The 14284-nt window shown below is 33.1% G+C and overlaps 1 protein-coding gene across 1 annotated transcript in view; it reads left to right on the forward strand.

The window, feature by feature from the left end:
• Positions 1-8557: 8557 nt before the first annotated feature.
• Positions 8558-14284, forward strand: part of LOC131943266 (uncharacterized) — a 6528-nt gene continuing 801 nt past the window's right edge. Inside the window, exons 1-6 of the mRNA XM_059303283.1 lie at positions 8558-8726; positions 9916-10025; positions 10418-10506; positions 11291-11432; positions 11933-12081; positions 14193-14259. Of these exons, the coding sequence (XP_059159266.1) occupies positions 9983-10025; positions 10418-10506; positions 11291-11432; positions 11933-12081; positions 14193-14259 (490 nt within the window). The 5' untranslated portion in view covers positions 8558-8726; positions 9916-9982. The remainder of the gene's footprint in view (positions 8727-9915; positions 10026-10417; positions 10507-11290; positions 11433-11932; positions 12082-14192; positions 14260-14284) is intronic.

The raw sequence follows: 14284 nt of genomic DNA on the forward strand, positions 1-14284 counted from the left end.
GGTGTCAATGACAGCCTTTGAATTTTTTCGGCTTTCTGTTTTGATCCTAAGTGTTGTTATGTAATGAGCGTGATAAATGTGGGCAGTAAAGGTGGTTGAACTAAGCATAACTATTGTTGCGATGAGTTGAGCGCAACAAGTCAGATGAACTTGTAACATTCTAATAAACGCCATTAATATTATGTTTAAAATAATTACAATCTACATACTTCATACTAAATATTTTCAGCTGAATTATACAAATTACCATGCGTATATAACCTACACATATTAAATTGCATTTTATTAATCTTAAGTTAATATGCACTCTCTGAATATTTAATTCAGAAAAAATTAACAAATTCCATTCAAATATATGTTTGTGACTTTTTTCCTGTGACTTTTTTTTCTACAATCGTTTAAATGACCACAGATAGTGTGGTCAGCTTCCCACGTGTTTATTTTACACTAAAGGTGGGCCGCCAACCTGGTTAGATTAATATACAACGACATACCAGCCTCAATTTGTGCTGAATTACTTTTTCAAAACCTTCCTACGTACGCTTACCCCTCCCCCCCCCCCACCCCTTGACCTTCCTCCCATGTTCTTTTCAAATTCGATCGTATAGTAAAGAAAAGGGGGGGGTGGGGGTTAGAGTTCTATGTTTGGAAAACTAAACTGATTTATCTGCCCCTTATAGCCGTCACTTCTATTTTAATTATTCGGGGTGAACCACAGCTCACCTGACAGGTGGGGATGAGGGTGGTGGCTAAGCTGCGTGATGTTTTTTAATGTCTCTACGAAGAGACATTATACGAGCCGACCCGCTATTTAGTTGTTTTATTTTCTACATTTCAGTAATTTATAATTTGTGAATTCGACTGTACCAATGCTGCCACTGAATATATTTGTTTTAAAACACTATCAGTATCTCGTTAAGTAAGATAATCCCCACTCTCTTCTTTCCCCAACCCCTACCCGGACCTGTCCTTGAACTCATGATTAAAAAACCAAGCGTGTAACCTGCTGAAGCGTATCAGACGAATGTCATGTAAGTCAGAGACAAGCGTCTAGCAAGATTTGTTAAAGGGTGCCCTCTGTGCCTAACGGGGGGGGGGGGGGGGGGGGGAAGGGTTGTATGACGAAAAAGGTGCGAAGATGAAAGGCGACCAATCGGACTTGTGTTGAACAGGTAATGCGCGGGCTAATTTTGCGATCGGGTTCTACTATTTCAGTCAAAATTGGAAGCTCCACCCATATTGAGAAAAAACGAACTATCCATTGGTTTTAAATATAACTAATAGTGCCTTCATTTTAAAGATTGTTTTTTTTTATAGTGACAAATCATATGGCTTAATTTAAAACCACATGATTGTATACGCTGGACCCTGTTTTTCGGATATTTTGTTTAAGTGCTGTGATAAAAGTTCGTGCTCTTAAATGAATATTATTTGGGCATTTTAAGTAATTCACCTTGGCCATTTCTTTCATTGAGGTAATCAGTGTTAGAGTTCAAATGAATTGAATTAAAGTTATTCGGACTCACATCTTCTTTTCCGTGTGTGTTTATGTTTAAACACATAGGACATACTAAATAATACATATGTTTCAATTACCTTGGGATACAAGAGGATAATGTGGTACGGATACTCGCAGCCGCCTACACCCTTTTGGTAAGTAAAGCTTTAAATAGATTTTGAAAAAAAATATAGTCGCATGTGTATAGGAGCGGTCTTGTGTGTAGATTATATTAAAATTCTTCATTTTAAAATATCACCCCATGGTGTTAACCTTAGCAATTCACCCCACCTAAATTTTCCATATTTTGCGATAAACGTCGAAATTATCATCGCTCTATAACCCACCCCCATTTAAACACGCATGAAAATGAAATAACTTTTTACCCCTATGTAAAACAAAATAACCTCCTGATGTATAAATGTGATCAAACAAATAGTATGGACATAAGTATCATTGGTACCTATATATTATCTTAGATACTAAAATATCGATTTATATTTTAAGCGTGACACTTCTATTTATGTGGGTTCTTTAAACTCATTTAAATTATTTTTAAAGTCTTTTGATGTTTTATATATACGGACATAATTTAATACAGTTAAATACGCACGACCTCGAGACTTTCCCGCATCCCCACGCATACTTATCGCATTTATCTAACCTTCATATAATATACATATGGAAATAATATAATATAGTAACGTTTATAATAAATACACACAACTACGTGACTTTTCCCTCACCCACCCCCCGTCCGCACACTTATCGCACTATGTGTACCATCACCTACATTTTAAGTACACACATTATTTCGTCAACTTTCGTTTACAACTTTTTTTACAATTCGTTTTTACCTTATGTAATAGACAAACGGAAATTTAATACAGTTTTAAGTTCATAAAAAATACACACAAATCCGCGACTTTCCCGCACCCACACGCATACTTATCGCATTACGTAATACCCATACATCGACCCGTACACTTACACTCACAGCTTTACAGCTACCAAAACACTATCAATTACATCCTTTTTTTTTGTTTTCACTATTTCCCACCTATACAATCTCACCTGAATATTCACCAAGCCTTACACCTAAATCTACAAGTACGTTTACACATTGGCTATAGTTAATTTAAATGATGCACTACACTTTTTTAAGTTCATCTAGGGTCTTTAAAATACTGCTGAGGATTGTATGCTTGTTCACATTAAATCTTTATTAAAACATTAAACAGGCATGGTCTGCCGAAAAGAGAAACGTTTTGTCTATATAGGCGCGCTGATTTTTGAGCGCATAGCGAAGTATTGTTTCTACTGTAGAAATGAAACCAAGGGAAATAATCGAAAAATCAACTTGTCGGCTGTAATGAGCTTGAGGTTTTTAAAAGTTTATTGTCCGTATAATTTTTGCCATACGTTAAAACTAATACCGATCGATAAAGGATTTAATTACGCTCATTTTGATGTACGTTAAACGCATGAAACTTTAACGATAAGGTCTTTAGGATGTTTTAAAAAATCGAAAGTCTAAGAAGCATGCTTCTCTCTATTTCAATGATTCCTCATAAGCTACTATGTAAAAATTCTGCCACCTAACCTACTAATCTATGTGTATATATATATATATATATATATATATATATATATATATATATATATATATATATATATATTACGGCATGTATGAAAAAGTAAAATAAACTACTTTTTTCTGCACACCTCAGTTCGTTTTCATTGTTGAAGCTTATACGCAAGTCTCAGTCACTTTTTTAAAAAGACAAAACTGATTTTTTTACGTCAGAGTCAATAATGTAATGGTTACTACCTTTTATCTAAAATTCTTTAAAGAAACACTTTAGGGGAGCGACTGTCAGTTTTATTTTTTTAAAATATCTTTTTGGACACTTGTCAGGTTGCTTAGCCAGGTGAACCTAAACGTTTTTCTAAGATAAGTGCTGGGTAAGCGGGAACTAGGATTAACCTGAATACCATTGTAATATCTTACGTTTTCCTATTCGTAGAATACCTTTTGAAATGCCTGAGATAAAACATTTCGATCTAACGTGTCGCCCGAAATACCTATTTTAATATCATTCAGCTGAGAACGCTGCATTTTACGAACACAGCATTCTTGTGGGTACATTTTTACCTTTATGTATATATATATATATATATATATATGAATGTACATGTGTAGACATATATATATATATATATATATATATATATATATATATATATATATATATATATATATATATATATATATATATATATATATATATATATATATATATATATTTAAACGCATATAAATTTTCAAAATTAAACTTCATCAGATATAAAGGTTCAAATAATTATGCTGTGATAAACTTCTTTGGATTTCAAAGCGTTATCATTTTCAAAAATTAAAAAACTGCAAAAATAAACCGTTTTAACATATTGTAATGTGTCTATGAAATGCATACTAGCAGAGGAATTAATTGGTACAATTCTTCATATGAAATTAAACGTGGGCATTGTAACAACGAGCTGATAGATGCTGCGCAAAGCGGATTACTTTCTGTTGTTAAATTATCTCTGAAATGTTGCACTGATATAAACAGCTATGACAGCAACGGATGGACAGCTTTGATGCATGCAGCTTTTAAAGGATATACGGATATCATGGAAACACTACTACAGTATAATGCCAACGTCAACTGTACGAACCGTGAAGGACAGACTGCTTTAATGTTGGCAGCGATGCGTGGTAGAGTTCCAGCAGTTAAATTGCTACTTTTCAATAATGTCAATATCGACGTTGTGGACAAAACTGGGAAGAGCGCATTAAATTATGCAGCTTTAAACAAACATAAGGAAGTTGTAAATCTTATCTTATACTATGCAAACATAGGTGAGTTACTTCTACGATTTTGTGTATGATCGGAGAAATAGTGCTATTTAAAATGTTTAGAATTAGACCTATACCCACCATAATATCATGCACACGTTGTTGATTTTTTCATTTAACCATATGCATGATTGATTGAAAGCTTTAGGAATCTAACAATAGATTTAAATTTAAGAATATTTTAAACAATAATCCTTCGGTACTTCAGAACTGTATCACTACTGCTTGGCGTCAATAGCGTCTAGTCATTAGAGATTATTTTTTTAATAAAATTTTAGATAAAGACACTTCTAGAAGCGTACAAGTACTTGCAGGTTACCAACCAGCGTGGTACCAAAGTTATTATAGAGGTTTGTATCAATATTTTAATTAAAACAAATAGTATATTTAGAGTAAATACACAAACACACACACACACACACACACACATATATATATATATATGTATATATATATATATATATATATATATATATATATATATATATATATATATATATATATATATATATATATATATATATATATAAGCCAACAAACATTTATCATTGCAGGAAGCTCAAATCAAATCTCTAGAAAAGCACTACAGGAATCAAAAGCTAGTACGTGTCATAACATTTTATATATTAAATATATTTTAAAAGTATGCTTCTTTAGAAAAGTAACTTGTTTATGTCGTTTAATTAGGCCTATGTGTCTACGTAGACAACAAAAAGGAAGTTATATATATATATATATATATATATATATATATATATATATATATATATATATATATATATATGTCGATGTCGATGTCGATGTCGATGTCGATGTCGATGTCGATGTCGATGTCGATGTCGATGTCGATGTCGATGTCGATGTCGATGTCGATGTCGATGTCGATGTCGATGTTGATGTCGATGTCGATGCAGTCGTAGATGTCGTAGACGTAGAGGTAGAGGTAGAGGTAGAGGTAGATGTAGATGTAGATGTAGAGGTAGACGTAGACGTAGACGTAGACGTAGACGTAGACGTAGACGTAGACGTAGACGTTGACGTCGATGTCGATATCGATGTCGATGTCGATGTTGATGTTGATGTTGATGTTGATGTTGATGTTGATGTTGATGTTGATGTTGATGTTGATGTTGATGTTGATGTTGATGTTGATGTTGATGTTGATGTTGATGTTGATGTTGATGTTGATGTTGATGTTGATGTTGATGTTGATGTTGATGTTGATGTTGATGTTGATGTTGATGTTGATGTTGATGTTGATGTTGATGTTGATGTTGATGTTGATGTTGATGTTGATGTTGATGTTGATGTTGATTTACATAATTTACAGACGATATGATCTCACTGCATACTTTATCTATAATACTCCTCAATATATGATAGTACTAATTGTATTTTGCAATTTTTTTTTACAGCTGATGTTGAATACGGTGTTCTAACAGAAGAAAAAATTTGCAGAATATCGTCAACGATAGGGGCTAACTGGGAAGGTCTTCTGCTTATCTTGGGTTTCTCTGGTATTGAAATCGACACTGAAATGCAAACAAATCATTATTATAAAGTAACTACTTTAAGAAAGCTTTTAGGAAGGTGGCATCGGATACATCTGGGTACTATCACTAAGGAGAAATTAGTAAATGAATTAAAACGTGCTGAACGTTTACATAAAACTGATATCGATTGGCCAAAGGTATACGAAATGTTACGTTCCTAATGATATTTCTTAATGCATTGATCTTTTTTTTTATTTTAATATATCGAACCATTAAAACGTATTACCATAAATATGTATAGTTATATATAGGGCCTATATATATATATATATATATATATATATATATATATATATATATATATATATATATATATATACATATATATATATATATATATATATATATATATATATATATATATATATATATATATATATATATATATATATATATATATATATATATATATATATATAGTTATGGCCATCTCGAGTTTGGCCACGACTGTCACGAAAGGTTGAGAAACCTTTAATTATAAACCTAGGAATGACCAAAGAGTAATGGCTTGACTATGACAGTCGTATGACCGGAAAAAGGCCGAGCATGGTACTGAGCAGTCACGGCAGTCTATGCGATACGACTGGAGTTATTGGGTCTCCACTACTAAACTTAGAATAGAGATAGTTCTGGGTTGGATGCCGATTGTGCGCAGCGTATCTCGTCAGCGGTGGTTGATTTCGGACAGTTAGGAACATGTAGTTGTTTATTTCAGTTATAGATCCAATAGCATATTTTTTTTTATATTTATGTATCCAATATTTCAGCGTTTTATGTTAGATGTTTCACCTTTATTACAGGGTTATACTCTATGATATCCTCGAAATGTGTTTGTTCTTTCAAACTCCTTGTCTATGTATATCCAGTATGTAACTCTAATTATATATATATATATATATATATATATATATATATATATATATATATATATATATATATATATATATATATACATATATATATATATATATATATATATATATATATATATATATATATATATATATATATATATATATATATACATATATTTATATTTATATATATATATATATAAAGAGAGACTGATAATTCTTGTATTTAAATCTAGTAATTAAAAATCTATTTTGCTCCAATTTATTATTGTGTTTCTTTGATGCTTTTTTGTATTTTTGTCAAATAAAATATGCCTAATGTACCAGCTTATCCGGCTAGGCCGGGTTTAGGAAATATATTTTCAAATAAATGTCTGTTGAAATTCTGTTTGAAATTCTGTTTTAGAAGAACTGAGAAGTTTATTTACGTTATTATTTTGTATGCTTTATGTATATTTTTTTTCTCTATTATCAATGGTGTCATTAACTATCTACATCCTATTCGGCATTTGATTCTAGTTCTATTTAACCATTTTGCAAGCAATTGAAGTATATTGTGTGTGTTTAGACGCCACATTTAGACACTGCAATATTACCTAATCTGGTAGCCTAGACCTACCCGTAGCTACAGCGCATTAATACTAAACCTAATCTTAAATTTTACACATACATTTTGCACCAAGGATTATCCTATACAAAGGCCGCATTTGTAGATTGTAGATCACACTGACTTACGCTAAACCTACATCTACAAGCAAGATGTGTTATCTACATTTAGACGCTAAACCTTAATCCTTTATAATACAGATCAATATCAATTTTCTAAACGGAAATTTAAACCCCTTTATATTAGACTTCACGCTAGACCGACACCTATTACTTGCACTTAGTCGCTTCACCTAGATCTAAAACTAAAATAGCAGCGGAACCTTAGTTTATTTTAATACGCGTTTACTTTCTTTATATTGTAAATATTTATAATGACTTGATCGTAGCCTACCTACTTATTTTCATATTTTAAAATGTTTACAATTTTATTTATTCTGCGTCTACGTTATTATGATATTCTTGTTTACCCGTTTGATTCGTATACATACAGTTTAATATTATTATGCAAATAATTTCGACGGTTATAATAGTGTTTTTATTATCTATTATAAATGACGTCATAATTATTGTGTACCCTTTTAGACATTTCACTGTCAATTCTATTTTTATCCACAACATGTGATGTCATTCTTTTTTTGTGTACTCTCGTGAGTGTCAACTATAAAAGTTTCGTTTCTTCAGTCACTATAAAGATATCCATGCAGCTATATTTAGAATTATTCTAGACTAAAGGGCTATACATAGAATACTCTAGACTGAAGTGCTACACTTAGAATACACCTAGACCCTATCACGGATGTGAACCATGCAGTGTTACAATATAACTTGCATTACTGTAAAACCGTAATATACAATGCAGAACCATTCATAATAATTGAATCTCTTTTATATCGTACTGTATTATACAGAATTATAACTTCGATCATGCAATGGGCGACATACTGTCTGATTTTGTATCTAAAGCCCTTTGTTCCAAAAATGCATTAAAATTGTATTACTGTGTATTCAGGAAAAGGATTTACCGCAGTGTACCAGGAGATAAAAAAAAATAATCAATAAAACCTTAGAGCCACATGATATCGATAATCAAGTGTTAGTGCTTTTCGGGTAGAGGACCGTATCATACAGCAAAACATAAAGAAAACGAAATTCAGAACCACATTTAGCACTTGGCAGTAGCACGAGTAGAAGTAACTAATGTTATCAAAAGTCTGAATTATATTTAAAAATATTTGAGGCGAAATTTAAAAACAAAGACAAGGATCCAAACGATATTATTCGTCTTTTATATTTCTTAACTATCAGAATAACAGGTATGTTGCCGTGTCTGTCTGTCTGTCTGTCTGTCTGTCTGTCTGTCTGTCTGTCTGTCTGTCTGTCTGTCTGTCTGTCTGTCTGTCTGTCTGTCTGTCTGTCTGTCTGTCTGTCTGTCTGTCTGTCTGTCTGTCTGTCTGTCTGTCTGTCTGTCTGTCTGTCTGTCTGTCTGTCTGTCTGTCTGTCTGTCTGTCTGTCTGTCTGTCTGTCTGTCTGTCTGTCTGTCTGTCTGTCTGTCTGTCTGTCTGTCTGTCTGTCTGTCTGTCTGTCTGTCTGTCTGTCTGTCTGTCTGTCTGTCTGTCTGTCTGTCTGTCTGTCTGTCTGTCTGTCTGTCTGTCTGTCTGTCTGTCTGTCTGTCTGTCTGTCTGTCTGTCTGTCTGTCTGTCTGTCTGTCTGTCTGTCTGTCTGTCTGTCTGTCTGTCTGTCTGTCTGTCTGTCTGTCTGTCTGTCTGTCTGTCTGTCTGTCTGTCTGTCTGTCTGTCTGTCTGTCTGTCTGTCTGTCTGTCTGTCTGTCTGTCTGTCTGTCTGTCTGTCTGTCTTTCTGTCTGTCTGTCTGTCTGTCTGTCTGTCTGTCTGTCTGTCTGTCTGTCTGTCTGTCTGTCTGTCTGTCTGTCTGTCTGTCTGTCTGTCTGTCTGTCTGTCTGTCTGTCTGTCTGTCTGTCTGTCTGTCTGTCTGTCTGTCTGTCTGTCTGTCTGTCTGTCTGTCTGTCTGTCTGTCTGTCTGTCTGTCTGTCTGTCTGTCTGTCTGTCTGTCTGTCTGTCTGTCTGTCTGTCTGTCTGTCTGTCTGTCTGTCTGTCTGTCTGTCTGTCTGTCTGTCTGTCTGTCTGTCTGTCTGTCTGTCTGTCTGTCTGTCTGTCTGTCTGTCTGTCTGTATGTATGTCTGTTTGTCTGTCTGTATGTATGTCTGTCTGTATGTCTGTCTGTCTGTATGTCTGTCTGTCTGTCTGTCTGTCGAATCTACAGAATAATCCAATTTTTCTAGGATAGACGTAAATGTGTATGCCTATACCCTGTCTTCTGCTGTCTAAAGTAATGAGCATTAACCAATTAATGGAAAATCTAAATAGCATTAATGTTAGGGGAGATTACTCACACTTTTTTCTCATACGTGTATAAAATCGTACATGTCTTTCAATAAATAGAACAAAGCTTTAAAGCGTAAAATAATTTTATTTAAATTTGCACAGATGCCATACGTCCTACTACTACAAAATATTTTATCTTAAATCTAAGAAATACTTTCGACCTAACAAAATGGGTAATAAAGCCTCAGGTGGAGCTAATGGCGTGCCAAAAGGTAAGCCCCGTCAGACATATTTATTTTAGTTATTTATGTATGTATATATATATATATATATATATATATATATATATATATATATATATATATATATATATTCATTACCATGTGGACCCAAGTGAAACAAAGAGACGCAACGAAGCCTTTATATCGTACTCTAATCCAGAAAATTGGATCCATGACATTCCAGCTACCTGTGCTGTATTGACAACTGAACAAAGTTTTAGATATAGCATTATCGTATTTATATATTTTAATCGATATGTTAATAGATATAACATTTAACGAATGAAATAATATAATTCAAAAACAATGTTATAATACATTTGTATTGTGTCAAAACTTTTCGTTTAATTACTAAAGTCCAATTTATGTTTTCGTGAATTTAGGTATACAACCATCAGCCAATAGACACATCTTTGTAAGCTACTGCCATAAAGACAAAATGTTGGTGAATAAAATATATAGAGGGCTGACGGTAAACAAAGCTTGTTGTTATTCATTCATTTAATTTGTTGTTAACTGTCTAAATAAAGTAAATATTTAGAGCTCATGGGTAATTACATTTCGTAGAATTACTTGAGTTATCCTTCTTTCACTAACTAGCCGTTTGATAGAACATCATAATTTTAATGTTATCTTGGGAAAAAGAAGGCATTGTCAATGTATCGAGAGAAAATCATGTAGTTTTAAATTATATTATAATAACTTGGAAATGCAATAACCAAAGATTACTGATTTTTTTTTCAAAAAATTCTTATAGGTTGTTGCCCTTCACATACATATAATTGAAAGTAATAAACAAAAGCCTCCCCCCCCTCCCCCGTTGTTACCTTTATCATATTACAATTCTAGGACTGATGTCTATTATATATTGTTTTGATTATTTGAGATTGTCGCTTAAGTTTTAACAGTGTGCATGAGTCCTATATCATAATGGAAAAAGGATACACAGCATTGAATAAAAATTGGCTATAATATTAAGTTTAGTTTACTTATTCGTACTGTTATACCTGAAAACACACACATGCTTAGTTTACACATTCCTATGTGCGGGTTGTAGTGTTGTTAGCATGGTGGAGGTGTTGGTACGGTATATTATTTTATTTATGTTATTCTATTCCCTTAAGTTAAGTATTTTTAATATAACCGTTGTTTTGTGTGTTTTTTTCTGTTCTCTAAAAAGTATATTTGATACTCTCAAATCGCAGGGAATTATGGCGATGCAGATCGTATTAATTACATATATTTTGTGAAATAAGGATGACGGTTTCGATGTTTGGATTGATCAAGAAAACATGGGAGGCAACCTACTAGAAGGAATGGCCAAAGCTGTCGAAGACTCGTGGGTTGTCCTTATTTGTATGTCTGAACACTACCAGAGCAGCCCCAACTGTAAAATAGGTTGATATTCGTTTTTGTATTCATACAAGTGATCTTGCACACATTTTCATACAAAACGCAAACACTTTTTACCCAACACTAAATATTTCTTACAATTTTATTATAATTTTATAAACAACCAGCCACCATATTATATTAAATTATATATATATATATATATATATATATATATATATATATATATATATATATATATATATATATATATGCAATGTGTGCAACATTCAACTATTATCACCATTTTATTCTCATGTAGTTTAAAGATATTTATTTACTTGGTGCACTCTATTACGTTGTTTGTTAGAAAGTAAATTACTTTAATATTCTTTAAAATTAGTGTCATTTATCCACCTTAAGCGTCATACCTTATACGTTACACCCTACCATCTATCAAATAAGTAAAATGTTTGTATCAGCAGATATTCATTTGACATATACATTTATTGGCACACTTCTCTATCATATATTTGTAATCTTTAAACCGACGTTATTTACAACAGAAGCTGAATACACAGTCATGCAGCATAAAGAATACATTATGCTTAAAATGCAGGAAAACTTTTCCCCTCAAGGCTGGCTAGGTGCTACACAAGGGGCCAAAAAATTTTACGACTTTAGTAAATCTGGCAATTATGACAGCATGCTCAAGGTTTGTATCAGTTTTTTAGATGGTTACATAGTTAAATTCGTCGGATGAACTTTGCTATGCTTTAGTTCTTTATATTTAACATAAGGCTCAGTAGTTATGATCAGAGATATAACAGAAATGTGCTAACTTTCGTTCTAAAATTTAAAAAATTGTAAACTACCAGTCAATATATAGTTTAATGTGGTGTGCATATATATATATATATATATGAGGCAAATATTGTGAGGCAATTGTGAGCCACACGACCCGAGGCTGATCATGATTGACTGTTCGGTGTAGAACTGAACACGCGTGCACCGATTTGATTCATTTTTGCCAAACTTGTGGACTATAACAAAAGAAGGTCTTAGAGCATTTTCTGGCTAAACTGCATACAAATTCAAATTGTTTTCGATTTTTAAAATATTTGTACACACCATATTGGCGACCTCATATACTCCACTTTTCACTATTTAATATTTATTTATCCGTCTGAAGTAAAAACAAGGTTAATGATTACTAAGGATATTAATAAATTAGATACTTTTACAATTTAAAATGTATGAAATTAGTATAATTACAGGAATTGGTAATGGATATAAATAGTAATAGTTAAAAGATTATTGGAATTATATATGAGAATTGATAAAGATAATATTACGGAAAATTGGTGCGCGGACCTTTGACCACAGGTGCTTTGACCATAGGGGGTTTGACCATAGGGGGTTTGACCACAGCGGAGCTTTGACCATAGGGGCTTTGACCATAGGGGTTTGACCACAGCGGGCCTTTGACCATAGCGGTGCTTTGACCATAGGGGGTTTGATCATAGGGGGTTTGACCATAGGGGGTTTGACCACAGGTGTTTTCTCAGCATAGGGTCTTTGATCACAGGTGGTCTATCAACGGGTGTTTGATCAGAAGCGCTTTTCCGGCTTTGATCATAGGTGTGATACAATTAACACGATTTTATACATGTTTCCTGATAGTACGTTAATAGAAATTAACATGTATTTAAAAAAGGCCAAGAACTATATTTTAGTCTCCACTTAAAGGCTGGTGCTAGACCTCATAGATTTATTTTAAATATAAATGAAACACAAATAATGCGACATATAACAAGTTTCACAAATAAATTATGTAGAAGTACTTGAAAATACATAGCATATATAAAAGATAAAAAATGATACAAAACTTGCCAACAATATAGTCAAAGATGTAATACATAAAATGGTTAACTAAATGACAGATGTGCTATAGCACGCAAATATGTCAGTACATCTGTTTGACCATATTATTACATCATGTCGAAATTTAAAATATAATTTAGCAACTTTTAAAATAAAGCCTTACCATATATGGACAGCATTGGACAAACCACCTGAGATCAAAGACCCTATGTGGACAAAACACCTGAGATCAAAGACCCTATGTGGACAAAACACCTATGATCAAAGCCGGACACAGCGCTTGTAATCAAACACCCGTTGATAGACCACCTGTGATCAAAGACCCTCTGCTGAGAAAACACCTGTGGTCAAACCCCCTATGGTCAAACCCCCTATGATCAAACCCCCTATGGTCAAAGCACCGCTATGGTCAAAGGCCCGCTGTGGTCAAACCCCCTATGGTCAAAGCCCCTATGGTCAAAGCTCCGCTGTGGTCAAACCCCCTATGGTCAAACCCCCTATGGTCAAAGCACCTGTGGTCAAAGGTCCTAGGACCGGAAAATTAAATGGGATATGATCAGAAATAAACAAACGGATGGATTTAAAATATGGATAGCGATAGGGATAAGAACAAGGATAGGGCTCAAGAAAAGAAAAGTCATTGTAAGGGATAAAAAATAGGGATAATTATAGTGATAAGGATTGGGATAATTATAAAGATAGGGATGATTATAGGAATAGTTATAGTGATTGCGATATGTTTTTGTTTATAAATATGTTTGTGTTTGTGATTATGTGTTTGTGATTGTGGATGAGTCTGTGGTTGAGTTTAGTGTTATGTATATATTCTACAGCGTCCATATTTACAAATGGGCATTTAATTGAAAAATGTATATGTTTCCCAAAACCGCTTCAAAGCCGGGTATTTGCTGCTAATGTAATAATTAACATCATTTATTATAGGAATTACTCAAAGAGTTGCAGGCAGTACGTTTTCGGGTTTTGCTGGACCTAAAACAAGTGCCAATAGGTAAAAAGTTTTTAATTCTTTGTCC

The sequence above is a fragment of the Physella acuta genome, unplaced genomic scaffold (assembly GCF_028476545.2).
Source record: "Physella acuta isolate Inbredline_101_S28 unplaced genomic scaffold, ASM2847654v3 ptg000450l, whole genome shotgun sequence".
Lineage (NCBI taxonomy): Eukaryota > Metazoa > Mollusca > Gastropoda > Physidae > Physella > Physella acuta.